At 43.6% G+C, this 13,066-nt stretch overlaps 1 protein-coding gene across 21 annotated transcripts in view; it reads right to left on the reverse strand.

Moving 5' to 3' along the window:
• Positions 1-932: 932 nt before the first annotated feature.
• The window catches only part of LOC144204938 (calcium-activated potassium channel subunit alpha-1a), a 96,316-nt gene continuing 84,182 nt past the window's right edge, over positions 933-13,066 (reverse strand). For 8 of the 21 annotated variants that reach the window (XM_077728898.1, XM_077728904.1, XM_077728902.1 and 5 more), the window contains 8 exons: positions 11,501-11,614; positions 9,732-9,815; positions 8,361-8,491; positions 6,676-6,870; positions 6,463-6,581; positions 5,924-6,148; positions 4,948-4,976; positions 933-3,867 (listed from right to left, as the gene is read on the reverse strand). In XM_077728898.1, the coding sequence (XP_077585024.1) occupies positions 3,716-3,867; positions 4,948-4,976; positions 5,924-6,148; positions 6,463-6,581; positions 6,676-6,870; positions 8,361-8,491; positions 9,732-9,815; positions 11,501-11,614 (1,049 nt within the window). In that variant the 3' untranslated portion in view covers positions 933-3,715. Of the gene's footprint in view, positions 3,868-4,947; positions 4,977-5,919; positions 6,149-6,462; positions 6,582-6,675; positions 6,871-8,360; positions 8,492-9,731; positions 9,816-11,500; positions 11,615-13,066 lie in introns of those variants that run through there. The other 13 variants (XM_077728915.1, XM_077728908.1, XM_077728916.1 and 10 more) reach the window with 5 other exon arrangements.

The raw sequence follows: 13,066 nt of genomic DNA on the forward strand, positions 1-13,066 counted from the left end.
TTGTGTTCTGCCAAAAATAATAAGATGATGTTATACTCAACTTGTTAACGTTGAATCTGGGTGGAATAATAATAATAATCAGGAGCATCATCCACAGCAAACAGGCCTTTCCCTCATGAATAAAGCAGACATTTTTATTTAAGAGATTTTCATTCATTTATAATCAAGCAATACACACACACAAATATCACTTTGTTTTATTTATGTTTTTAAATTTTGAAATTTTTATTAAAATTTGACAGACATCTGTCAAATTGTACGGCAACGATCCATTCGATGATTCCCTCAAACTAGACATTCCTTTACTAAAAAGACGGGATTCACCTTAAAACGACCTCTATTTCAACATCTTTTTTTTTTTTATATACTTACTAAAATTCAACGATTGAATTTAACGGGGCAATATTGACAGCCGTGACGAAAAGGGAAGTGGAGTTCTGGAACGCCCACCATGCTTACCTTGGCAGTAGCTTGCTCACACGAATACAAATTCAGAAAAAAACAACGGAAACTTCTCACACACCTCAACTGGAGATCCAAAATGGTCCCATCGACGAGTGATTTGCCAAGGACAACTTGGTCCATGGAGATCGAATGTCAAGCTAGGAGAGCTCGAACTTACTTCGATAGTATTACCTGGGACGCCTAAGCCGTTAAATACTCAAATTCAAATTGCCCTCTCAATGACGTGCCCGGAACCGGGGATACGTCATTTCCGGAAAAGGGGAGACGTTACCTGCGACGCCATACGTCATCGACACGTGACACAAAACGACACTATGGCAGTGCGCGACTGTCATTAATAAATTCTACATGTCACAATGATTTTTACTCTATTTCCACTATTTCTAATTTAATTCCTTCTAACAATCATTGTTTTTTTTATATTTGAAAACAATAGCTGTCAAATAAAAACAACAAAAGACAACTCATTCTGGTTTAGAACACAAATACATCCATTTTAATTTGAGAAAAATACAAAAAGAAACCATGTACAATTTATGTACAGACATTTTGTACAAGACAGTATATTTATCAGCAGATTATATTTGACAGAGTCAGGTAGATCAACTCAGCACCATCAAAATAATCCATCGTGTCTACAAGTCATCCGAAAACAAAGCGACGACGTCTCCAAACTCCAAATTACCCCCGGATCAGCCTATGACTGATGAAAAGAACACCCCCAAAATGCCATTTTCAATGCATTGCTTAAGACTTGAGACCCACCTCCAGTCTCCGTATGATATTTTATATCAGGATACCTTGTACACGTATGTTACTCTACCCATTCCTTAACGGCAAACAGACGCACGGCTCGCGCTAGATGATTGGTTAAGCATCCTTCAGTCACCTGTACGGTTCCGCCCGATTGCCACTTGTCGCGATTCGTGGGTCTTCGCGTGGGTCCTCCTCTTGACCTCTCGAGCACCACCTGGCGTGGCGCCGACGTGGAGAAACTGACAGCTTGGATGTTCTCCACGCCGGCGCTATGACGTCACTGCCAAGAAAATTATAATCAAAATGAACCGAATAGTCAATGACTGAAGGATGCTCGACCACAACTCGTCATGGCACTTCAAAAACAGACTAAAAACGAATTTCGTCGAGGTATACGATGCAAAACGCGGACAGTAAACTCACTAAAAAGAAAGCCCGACACCCCACCGGAGAATTAAACATAATCCTAATTCCCGACACATATCGCAGTCGTCGTTGCCGTTTGGTTACAAGCGAGTCCGTCACTGCGTTTCGGGGTTCTGTAAACAAAAGAGACAGAAATATTACACATGGAATGTCAGGGTCATAAAAATGCGGGATGTTCTCTCAGTTGGTGCTACCTTCCTATCGTTATTTCCTTATTTTAGTACCCAATTTCCATTGAACGTCACTGTTGTGAATGTTTCTAGAAATACAGTAATACCTCGTTTTTGCCAGTTGTTCGGTTCCGAGACCTGCATGTAAGCACTATGTAGATTAACCGTATATTTGGACTTTTAAATACTTTTCTGGCCTAATATTTCACTCCCAAAAACTTGATAATAACCACTATGTAGATTTTTTATCTATTAACATCATCCAGCCAGCCTTTTTCATGTTTGTCTTACTGTTCCAATACCATAAACTTTGAGATTTGCCTGACGCTGAGTGACGAGGCATTGCTGTATTCATATTCACGTGTTGTCATTGTTACATTTTCTGTTTTGTTCTGGGTGAAATCTATTTGCTACGAGTGTGACGACCACGTTATCACAGTTCAAAGTTCACTTGAGGACAATGCGCATGATGAGGCTTGGCTATCATTTTCACCGCAGCCATTGATGATATGGACATTAAAGCTTTTCAAACTTCCTTTTTTTTTAGCTCTGATTTAAAAAAAACGCCTCAAAACTGGGTCAATACCTTGAAAAAAAACGGGGTTGAGTTTACACAAACACCGACAGCACGACATCATGTTCTTTTCCACAGAGGACTTCGTTTACAGCCTACGGACGAGAGACGTGGCGGCAAGAAAGCGCTTCTCTCTCGATCTCAAAACAAAACAAAGATTATTCTTTTCGTTAAAAAGAAAAAACAATAAACACCGCCTTCACGTTCCGGACCTAATTTAGGTCAAACACACAATGAGGTCATTCCGTCGGAGGAAGCCACTTTTTAAGCATCTATTATTACAACTTTGCTATGTATATATATATTATTTCTCTCTATATTAGAACTCTGAACCGTGCGTTGGTTATTTTTTCTCTTTTAAATTCAGCTAAGCTTCGGGTTCACGTGGCGGGCCAGCTGACTTAATTAAAAAAATACTATTTGATAAAGCATAGATGTAGAGGGGGAAGCCTAACTACCATGTGCTCGTCTCAGCTTCTCCTCGGGGTTCATTTTTTGCCCGGATTTCTCGACAGAGTCGGCCATTTTGGACATCCTTCCCGTTGCCGACCACGTTTGAGCTTTTCGGAGCGGCTCAACTCCTGAAATTGTCATTTTGGGGTTGTTTTTTTTCAGAATGATTGGTTTTGTTCGTGGATACCCAATGGTAGAGTAGATCCAAGCACTTTTTCTACCATTTGGGGGCCAGGTGGTCTCTTACGGTCAGAGGAGGACCCTTTTGTGCGCCCACTTTTACGCGATTTGTGGCATTTCTTCATTCCGGGTAGTCGTCCTTCTCCTAAGCTCAAACGAGGTCGAGTTCCAGGTCAGTATGCCATGACTTATTCCCCATTCGCTAGCTCTTCTAGGCTTCTCTACCCCAAACTCTCTCCTTCGAGACCCCCCCTCATTTTAGTGCAAATAGAACAGAAGTACACAAGATGGAGAACCAGGAGCCCAGCTGGCCGGAAGAGCCGAATCCGGCATTTGGGATCTTTTGCCGGTCTCGTCCTCCTGTTTAGCCGTCAGTCTTTAGTATGTTGCTTTAGTGAACTATTGCAAAAAGCATCGTAAGGAAGTACTTTGACGCCATCTTGACCATTCTTCAAATACTAACTTCCAGAAAAAGTGCTGGGGGGGCTGTACAGTGTGTCCGTTGATTGTCATATGTACATCTCTGTGGATACATCAATAAATAAAAGAATGTCCAAAGAGCATGGAAGGAACATTAAAGGTTATACACATAGCAGGTCCGCTTGGGGGGAGGTTCCCGTTCGGTCCTGGCGTCCTTTTTGGGGTGGCATAATGGTCTTGGGGGGGAGCCGGCGAGAACTGGAAAGGCGCCTCAGCATTCGTCTTCCACCTCTCGGATGGGTGGAATCAGATTACTGGTGGATTTGTACTGGTTGACTTGGTTGGCCATGTGAGTGTTCATGGGCTTGATCTGGATGTTGCGAGGGTACGCCTTGTCCGGTTCATCTGTAAACCATTTCTTTTCTGGAGATAAAGACAGAAACAAGGGAGGAATGTTGAGTTAGGAGAAATGGGCTTCAACAATGAGCTAATTTGGTATTATATCGGGAATTATAGTCTTTCTAATGCAGCGTAGGGTTTTTATCTGGCATTCTTTAACACAATGAATCATGGAGGCTTTGACACGAATGGAACAAAATGAGACAGACGTGATGAAGCTAAGTGCAATGTTGCTTTTAACAGGAATCCATTTTGCTATACAGGGCTCATTCGTTTCTGAATTGGATTTCAATAGTATTTAAAATGGACATATCGCTTACATTTGTACTCATACTAGAAACAAAAAGGCATTTTTTGAAGTGCACATTGGCAAACATGAGCTCGTAAACACTACCACTAAATTCTAATATAACATAGATCAATACACAATAATCTCATTTTATTACAGTTCCAAAATCTCGTAGCATATACGACATTGATATATTAAAAATTAGGAACGGGGGTGATCAAGTTCAAAGTATTTTTGAGGGCACTTGAGCTTTCTCCACTTTGCCCTAGGGTCAATGGAAAAATCTCATTTCAACTTTGGAGCCAAGCGACGTGCGTCGCATACGCCAAAATTTATCCGTCACTTTAAAAGTTGCCAATATTTGGTAGCTACATTTCTGAGTGGCGATGCTATGGAGCGAGACGTCTGCCAATCTCCCCTCGGAGCGCTTTACCCACGTTCCCCTCCAATTTGAACATAGCATCGGTCACGCTGGGAAAAGTAGGAGGCATGACCCGCAGACACACTTTTACCCCGCGCCCCTTTTTTACACAGAATGGACGTGACCTCCATACATGCCGGCGGAAAAAGGCCCGTAAACACATTGCAAAGCGACTCGAAATGGCGAGAAGATGCAGCAGCAAACGACAAAAAGCCATCATCGATGGGAGAGTTTAAAGAAGATAAAAACATGCAAGGGGATGAGGAGGAAGGAGTGGGAGGTTCGGCATTTGCGTAGAAGCCAAGGTCGGGAATCAGATGCCAAAATGGCCACATCGTAACGGCGTTACGATGTCATGAGTGTCCGTCTCATGCAAAATGCTTAACTTGCGTACCTGAGCTCATTTTATTCGTCCTTGTTGCGCTTCGGAAAGAGAGGTGAGTAATCTACTGTGAGTAGGTATGTTTTTTTTACAGGCTAAAGAAAGAAAATAGTGAAGTCAAGTCACATCATTGGTTCACTTTAAGGCCTTAGCATTGGCTACCATTAAAGTGCATGCTTTACTACGAATGAACCTAACAGACTGCTAGCTCGCATGCATTGAAGCAGATGCACCGTCAACAACAAAATGTCTGGCGCAGCTCGTGTGGGATGACATTTACGGCAGCACCTAAGGTATTGCACCCCCACCCCGCAAACATGAATAGACACTCCAAATCAGTATTAACTTTTTGACTGCATTATACGACCCATCCATTTTGACTGGGTGGGCTGGCCTAAAAAGTACTCAACATCATCATGTTCATTATCTGAACTACTTATCATCGCGGGGGGTGCTGGAGCCTATCCCAAATATGGGCAGGAGGACACCCAGAATTATTGGCCAACCAATCGCAGGGCACAGGTACACAAAGTACAAGCTATCATAAGTAGGGTTAGGCAGGTTTAGACAGTTTAGCCAGCTAGCTTAGCATGCATGTTTTTGGGAAATGGGAGGAAAGCAGAGTACCCAGAGAAAACCCATGCAATAACATGCAAAGGAGGAAGACCGACCAGGGATCGAACCCAGAACTGTGGGATCAACGCGCCAACCACTCACACAACTACACAAACGAATGATGTTATTGTTTGCACTTAATGAGGGAGAAAACCGTCGTCTACAGCAGTCAATGTGTAGATTTTCAATTTTTGTCTCGTTGTTTACCCTTATAATGACATTTTGGGAAAAAGTATACGCACTGAAAGTCTACACAACTACTTTGTCTACGGAATTAGGTGAAGGACAATGGTGATTACAACGAATGAGCAAGGCAGCAGCCGTGAAAACGCTTTTGGCATGCCATACAGGATTTACGTCAGGGCAGACTTACTTCTGTTTGTCTCGGGCTTCCCGCGTTTTGCTGCTGCGGTTCTGCCGGTTGGACGCCTGGACGGAGTGGACGGACGAGCTCTTCTTGCTGGAGGAATGAGAGGAGTGCGACGAGTGGGACAAGCTGGTCCGAGATTGGCCCGCGTTGTGGTCAAACTGCATCAGGCAGAAGATCAAGTCACTGGGAACCAGCTCAAACTCGTACGGAGGGTTGGTGATCACGTATCTGATAACAAGACAAAGTTAGGAAAAGTTAATCTAATGCAATGTTAGAATCTTGTCAAAGAGGATTCCAAAAATTCTATTGCAATCGTACAGTGAATTGGTTAATGTAACAGTAGACCTCTGCATAGTGGAAACTCGTGGACTACTCGAAAGTAAAAGGGGGATTGTGATTCAATAGAAAACAGTAGCAACACTGATAAACTTGGTCCAATTGCTTCTATTTTTTCCCAATCCACATGAAAAATAACTCTATTTCTGAATAAACGTTGTCAGGAAGACTGCTAAATAAACCCACTCCATAGGAATATATTTTACCGTTTTGTACACTGGCTGGGTGAGCTCAGATGAGCGTCCCTCAATCGGTAGATTCCGAAACATAGCATGTTGTACGTCTTCAACGCTTTGCAGAACAGATCCCCGTAGCAACCGCCGTCCTAGTAGCAACACGTAAACAAAAAAAGGCGGGCGTTAGAGATGACGTCACGTCTCCGACCTGAATGGAAACATTCATGGCACTATGCCACTCACCCCCAAATCGGCAAAGGGCCCGTCGTAGAGTGCCAGCTGGGCCACACGGCAGCGGTCTCTGTTGGCCAACGTCTGCGGCGTACTGTAGCCCCCCCGCAGGGCGTTTTCCTCGGCCAGGAGGGCTTCCAGCTCGGGCGTGGCACCGCCCGTCACTAACGTCCTGATCAGCGTGAGGATGTTGTCGTTGAAATACGTCTGGGGAGAGAAGATCAGTAATTAGCGTCAAACAACTACATTTAGTGTGTATAAAAGCTTTATATCTCATTCGACTTGTACAATAACAATAAAAGCCTTCAATTCCATATAATTTCTCCTCATTCTGCCCTGCTATTGGCTGTCAACCACCCCGCCTCCTAGCCACAGTTCTCTGGGATCAACTCCAGCACCCTCGTGAGCAGAAGCGGCTCAACAAATGGAAAAACAATTAATGCAAACTATAAAAAGATTATACATTTCCTGACCTAGGGATAAAATAAAGTTCTAATCTAATGACATAGTTCCAGTATAACTCCAAATTTAACAACCTGAAAAGAGATTCCGTCAAAATGTCAGCAAGACGAGTAAAAGTGGATTTCCGTTCTGATGCGCCGCACTCCTACGGCGCCCTCCATTAGCTAACGCGCGACTCCACCGCGCTCAGCGGGCGTCCACGTCTCCTGTCCGTCAAGCCGACGGCGTGCAAAGACAAGTCGGTGTCAGTCGGCGACAGTCAATCGGAGAGTGGCGGCCCCTCTCGGCGGGCCCCCGACAGGCCCGCCCGAGCCGCGTGATGGATGAGCGCTGTCCATTAGCCGCCTTCACCTCTGACCGCCGCCGCGCTACAGCTGACGTCCGGCCGACTCCCTCGCCTGAGCTAACCCTCGCCGTCCCACCCCTCGCCGCCGGAATGAAGCCATCGCGGTAAAGGTCGGAAAAAAAGACACCCTTCCCCATGAGTGGGGGGAGGAATTCAAAAAAGGAGATGTCTAAGGTTCCATCTCCTTCCCCTTACCCCATCTTTGATGCTGCGGCGGTATTGTCAAGAGATGAAAGAGCGTCGGCGAGGCCCGTTAAAAGTGGAGCTGGTGTCAGCGGCATGGCGCTAACGTTGGGCGCTTACTTCATTAAAAGACTCTAAGTTGAATTGCGCCGCCGACTTGAAGTGGGGATCCGTGCCAACGCGCCGCCTTTGATGTCAGCCAAGTTGGCAGGCACGCCAACACCGTTTCATTTTCACGTTCCCGCTTCGTGCCGAGCGCTAAAAAACAGCCGCTTCCGCCTTTCCCAACCAAAAATGGTCTCGTTCGGAGTTCCAAACAATAGCGACACCGGAACGGTCCTGTCAGTTTCTGTAAGGATTTCAGTTTCGGCTCATTAAAAAGTGAGCCCGACGTGGAAAATGTTCGATAACGGAGCTTCGAAAACACGAAAAGTAACGTCGGCCAAAGTTGTGGCGGGGGTATTGAGGTAAATATCATTTAGCTATGATTGTATTGGGCTAATTTTCAAAATAAAGGCAGACTATTGAGGATGGTGGTAGCAAAAACCAGAAAACACTAAGGTAGCAAATTCTGACAGAAAACAGAAGAATCAAAGGTAGCAAAATCTGACAAAACAGCGGATCTAGAAAAGCAAACTTCTGACTTTGGGATCGGCAGATTGTGACGTTTTGGTGAATTGAATTAAACCAAAAACGGCATACTCACGGCACTCATCAAGGAGTCCAAAACGCTGACGGCGAAGGCGGTTCCGCAGGCAAAGGGCTGCGTGAGGTACAGCTCGGTGTCGGGGTCGTCGTCGTCGTCTTGGTCCAAGAACTGAACGTTGGAGTCGTTGACTGCGAGGACGCCAAAATAACAAAGTTAGCAAAAAACACATAAAGTCGACTTATTACGTTCTATGAAAGCTTTGAGAAGATTGGCAATCACATGACCTTTCTCTCAAAGTGGAATCATGTGATATTTCTACTACCAATCATGCTCTGATCTAATTTATAAACACTTTTTCAGGTAGTTTCTACTCATTTTTTGACTATTTTGAATCTTGAACATTCGTCCTAATTATACAACTATGATGTTGTCGTCAAATGGAGAACTGAAACATTTTATTAAATCTTGTCATGCAGCATATCTACAGATATAAAAAATGAATAATAACATTAATTAACCCATGGCATAACCATTGTAGAAGTCCCCTGATAAACAATAGTTAATCAACACATGCAGTAAAACAGTAACAATTTACAGCACATTATTACTTGCTTTAAGGTAAAAAAAAACAATTATTCCAAGTCCTTAAAAATATATTTTTTCTAATAAATGAGACTTCAACAATGGGTTGCATCCACATCCAAAAATCATGCAAACTGCAAATCATGCTACTTTTGTCAAGTATACAAATGTGTTGTCCACATCATATATTTATTTACCTTAGGCCTGAAAATCAACATAATACTATCATCACACTTAAAAGACAATTTTCAAAAGGAACATCCATCAAAAATCCTCCCCAGAACAACGGGTTCGACACCTGCAGTTCATCGTAGCGAATCCAAAAACATGCGCCAGAAAATGTTTGGAGCTCCATTTTGTTTTTTTCTTTAAAAATCAGATTTTTTTGCAGGCTCTCCCCGAGTGCTGGGGATGTCAGTCAACCAGACAAGAGGGCTGATGCAAACGGGTTCGGACCAAACAAGTGATATGACGGTTGTTGTTTTTTTTTGGACGTGTGTCGTTGTGAGGGATGGGATGGGAGGTGTTGCTATGAAAACAGCCACAAGGACAGAGTGAACATGATCAAAGGTTGTAGCGATGCTCTGCAAACGCAACTGGAGGGCGTGTAAAAAAAAAAAACCAAAAAAAAGCCAAAACCCCGCCCAAAAAAATCCATTAAAAATAAAGTACGCCAAACGTGACAGTCCATTTCAACGAGAAGAAGAAGAAGAATGTGTTCAAAGTGAAAGAACAACCATGGGAGCGGCGTGGGCCTCGACTGCAGCCACACAAATCGAGACAAGCGCTGATGAGACGGCGGAGGGACGGTCGGATGGACGGAAAGACCACAAAGGCTCATCTTACCCAGCTCGGTTATCATTTGTATGTTGATCCCGCTTTTTTTTTCCTGACTGATCGAAAGCGACGGCAGCGGTTTGCCCGGCTTATCTAATGGTGGCCAAGGCATTGCAGAGAAGGGAGAGACGGCGTTGTTATTCAAGCAAATCGTCCAGCACGCTCGCTAATAGCCACCTGGCATCCAGAAATTACCTTTTAATTTCGAGTAGCACTTTAAATGAGCGCACCAGGCTCAACAACAAACTACTCTATATGTGATACATTGATCTTGGACACTTCAAATGTGTGTTCTGCAATATGCTTCAGTTTGGCGCCTCTTGGTAGTTGTAAGACAGGGGTTTTTTTTAGCACTACTTTATAGATACTCTGGTTTATAATCAGGCAAGACTGCTACTCAAAAAACACACTAATTTAAACAAAGCTACTACACTACCAATCGTGTCTGGCGACTGTTCACATCCACTTTCAGGTAGAAGAAGCTTTCCACAGTTAATGGCCGGGCCAGCTTTCCTCGAGAAGCGCTATGCTGGCTTCCGTTCCTTTCCCTTGTCGGCCTTCTCTTAGCTTGCTTCTCGTGCATGCTCCATTGCTCTCTAATTGGGTCAGGGGAGACGGAGCAAGCAGCCTTTGGTGCCTCCTCCAAAGACCCCTCGGAGATCTGAAAGTTTCATGAGTCCCCCGTACCGCCGGGAATACCGCCACTGCCATTGTTATTAATAAATGGACCCATTTTGCAAGCCAGGCAGTTTTCGCCCCCTTTACACTCCCCCAACCACTTCCTCCCCCTTGCAGTTCCTCCCGTGCATTAGTGGACAAATTGCAAAGGATGCGGTGACCCTCCTTAAAAATGTTTTGAACAAAAAACCTGTCCGAGAGTTGACCCGAACTGGTAAATAAGCACTGCAAGATTTAGCAAATGACACATTAGCGTTAAGCTAGGCAAACCGCAAGACACAAGTCAAGCAAAATTCTACTTGATCTTGACTGACTTGGAAGTTTTGGTAGCAGAATGAAATCTAAAGGCTGGAATTTCACCGCCTGCAGCCACGGCAAAATTGGACGCCTTGACTACGTCTTCGGAATACTAAGCAATCGGACAAATTTCACCGTGGCGGGTGTCATCGTAGCTTTGACATTTTTTTTGTCCGTGTCAGACCAAAAAAAATGTTCGCAGAGTTTTAGTCTTAGCACTGCAAATATGTTCACTTGCACTTTGATACTTACAGTAAAACTCCATAGATAGCTAACCACTAACTACTAGAGTCACCTTTTTTATAGCTCATATCATTGTTATTCCATATAAATATTTTTAAGACTACATATTGATGTACACACTTTAAATTATTCCAGTATAATGACAATAAAGCAACTTAATTCTATTCAAGTTTAGCACTGATACAAAATAAAACGTCAATAAACGTGGATTACATCATTTGTCTAAACTTCATTTCTAAGATAGATTTGCCGACAAAAAAGTAATGACGACAATAGAGCGGTATGGAACTTCAGGAAGCAAAAATACAAACAAAGTCTTACAAACAAACAAATTGGCTTTCAAATTTTTACGTATGTTCGCCGCCCGATGCCAAACACGTGACTCCGAACGTGGGGAGGGTGTCATTTCTATCCAAAACGCAACGTGAATATTGCCGGCCGCGTATGAGATAAAAAGAAGTAAAACTCCCCGAAATTTGGACTTGCACGGTTCGGCACGGGTGGCGACAACACGCCAATTCACGTACGGGTCGATATCGGTTTTGGTGGGTGAGCCTTACCCAATTCCGTGATGATGGGGATGTTGGAGCCGGTGGTGACGGAAGCCTGGCGCACGAAGCCATGTACTGGACTGCTGTCTGGAGATGACCTGTCCATTCCAGGAGGCGTGAAACCTGCGAGAAACAAAAAAAAAATGGTAAGTACAAAAAAAATCAAGTCAAAAACCAAGAAAATTGAGTGCCATGCTTTATTTCAAGCATCAACCTGAAACATGGCTAAATACCTTAACACAAAACTTGTCAATTATTGAAGTGTGGGTTTGAATGTATTGACTATCATTTTGTGTTACGGCGCCCAATTATTAAAACTCAATATTAGCACTTTCTGAGATGTGATGGCAAAGGTAGGCAAGTAATGTTGGGGAATGACGTTCAAATATTTTTGAAAGCATTTAAATTATTGTAATTGCTTGTGAAAAATTGTGTGGAGTGCAGTTTTACAAGGTGTCCACAAATGCAACACATAACTGGGTGGATGAACTGAGGTTTTGTTTTCGATTTTTGACATGAGCTACGGCGAATGGTAGTCGATTTTAAGCTTTTAACTGTTGCAAAAAGACTAACAAATTTTGTGTTTGGGGTTTTTTGGGGTTCATTTTTTTACTGTTCGGTCAAAAAAACAAAATTGGGGAAATCCTACGAGTTCAGAGTTGCAATTTTGTACATTTTCTACTGTTGCATGTAGGAAGAAAAACATCCCGGCATGATAAACACACTTTTGCGGTAAAAATTAATCGGCTAAACAATACAGAATTTTCAGGGTGAAACTCCTTCAAAGTTAAACCGCAACACTTTCCAAAATGGAGCTTACATTGTGTGTAAATAGCATCAAAAACAAGGTGAGCGTTGATGGAGTGGAGTGCACGTCAGCTAAAAGAGGATGGAGTGTTTTGGCTTTTCTTTAAACGGGGCCTCCGTCACGTAAAAACGGCATCAACGGCGGTGGCGCCCTCCAAAAATTGCGGCACTACGGCGCCCCAGCTTTTAGCGGTCAGCTAGGACGTATTTAGCATTCCTGTCCCTCCATCAGCGGCGGCATCAATTTTACATGTCCCTCATTTTGTAACAATAAAAGTTGGCCGAGCGGATCGCGGCAAAAACCTTTTATGGGAAATGGCACGGACGGCGAGTGACGGTGGCGCCGATGCCGCCAATTCGCTTGACGTTGCCTCAAAGTGACAAGCAAACACCTTAAATTGCTAATGCAGAATGCATAATGCATGGCCCGTGTTTTGACATCCATCATTTAGTGCTGACTACGGCCAAACGCCACCGGTCGGGAATCAAACTATACATTCGGGTCAGCGTTTTTTCACCTGGAGGACAAAAGACGACAAAAGGTCGTCGTGAGAAGGAGAAGTAGAATCAGTGGATTTAAACCTGATTCTTATTTAAGAAGACCGACCCTTCATTGGTTAGACTGTCATCACTGGATCGGTTGAAAACAAAGACCAGTACCCTTTGCGGACTCGGTTTAAGACCCCTGGTATAAATTCATAATTCTAAGTTTTATGTCCAATTTGTTAGGTAACGCCAGAATTTTTAGTTTAAAGACATTCTGGTTTT

The sequence above is a fragment of the Stigmatopora nigra genome, chromosome 12 (assembly GCF_051989575.1).
Source record: "Stigmatopora nigra isolate UIUO_SnigA chromosome 12, RoL_Snig_1.1, whole genome shotgun sequence".
Classification (NCBI taxonomy): Eukaryota; Metazoa; Chordata; class Actinopteri; order Syngnathiformes; family Syngnathidae; genus Stigmatopora; species Stigmatopora nigra.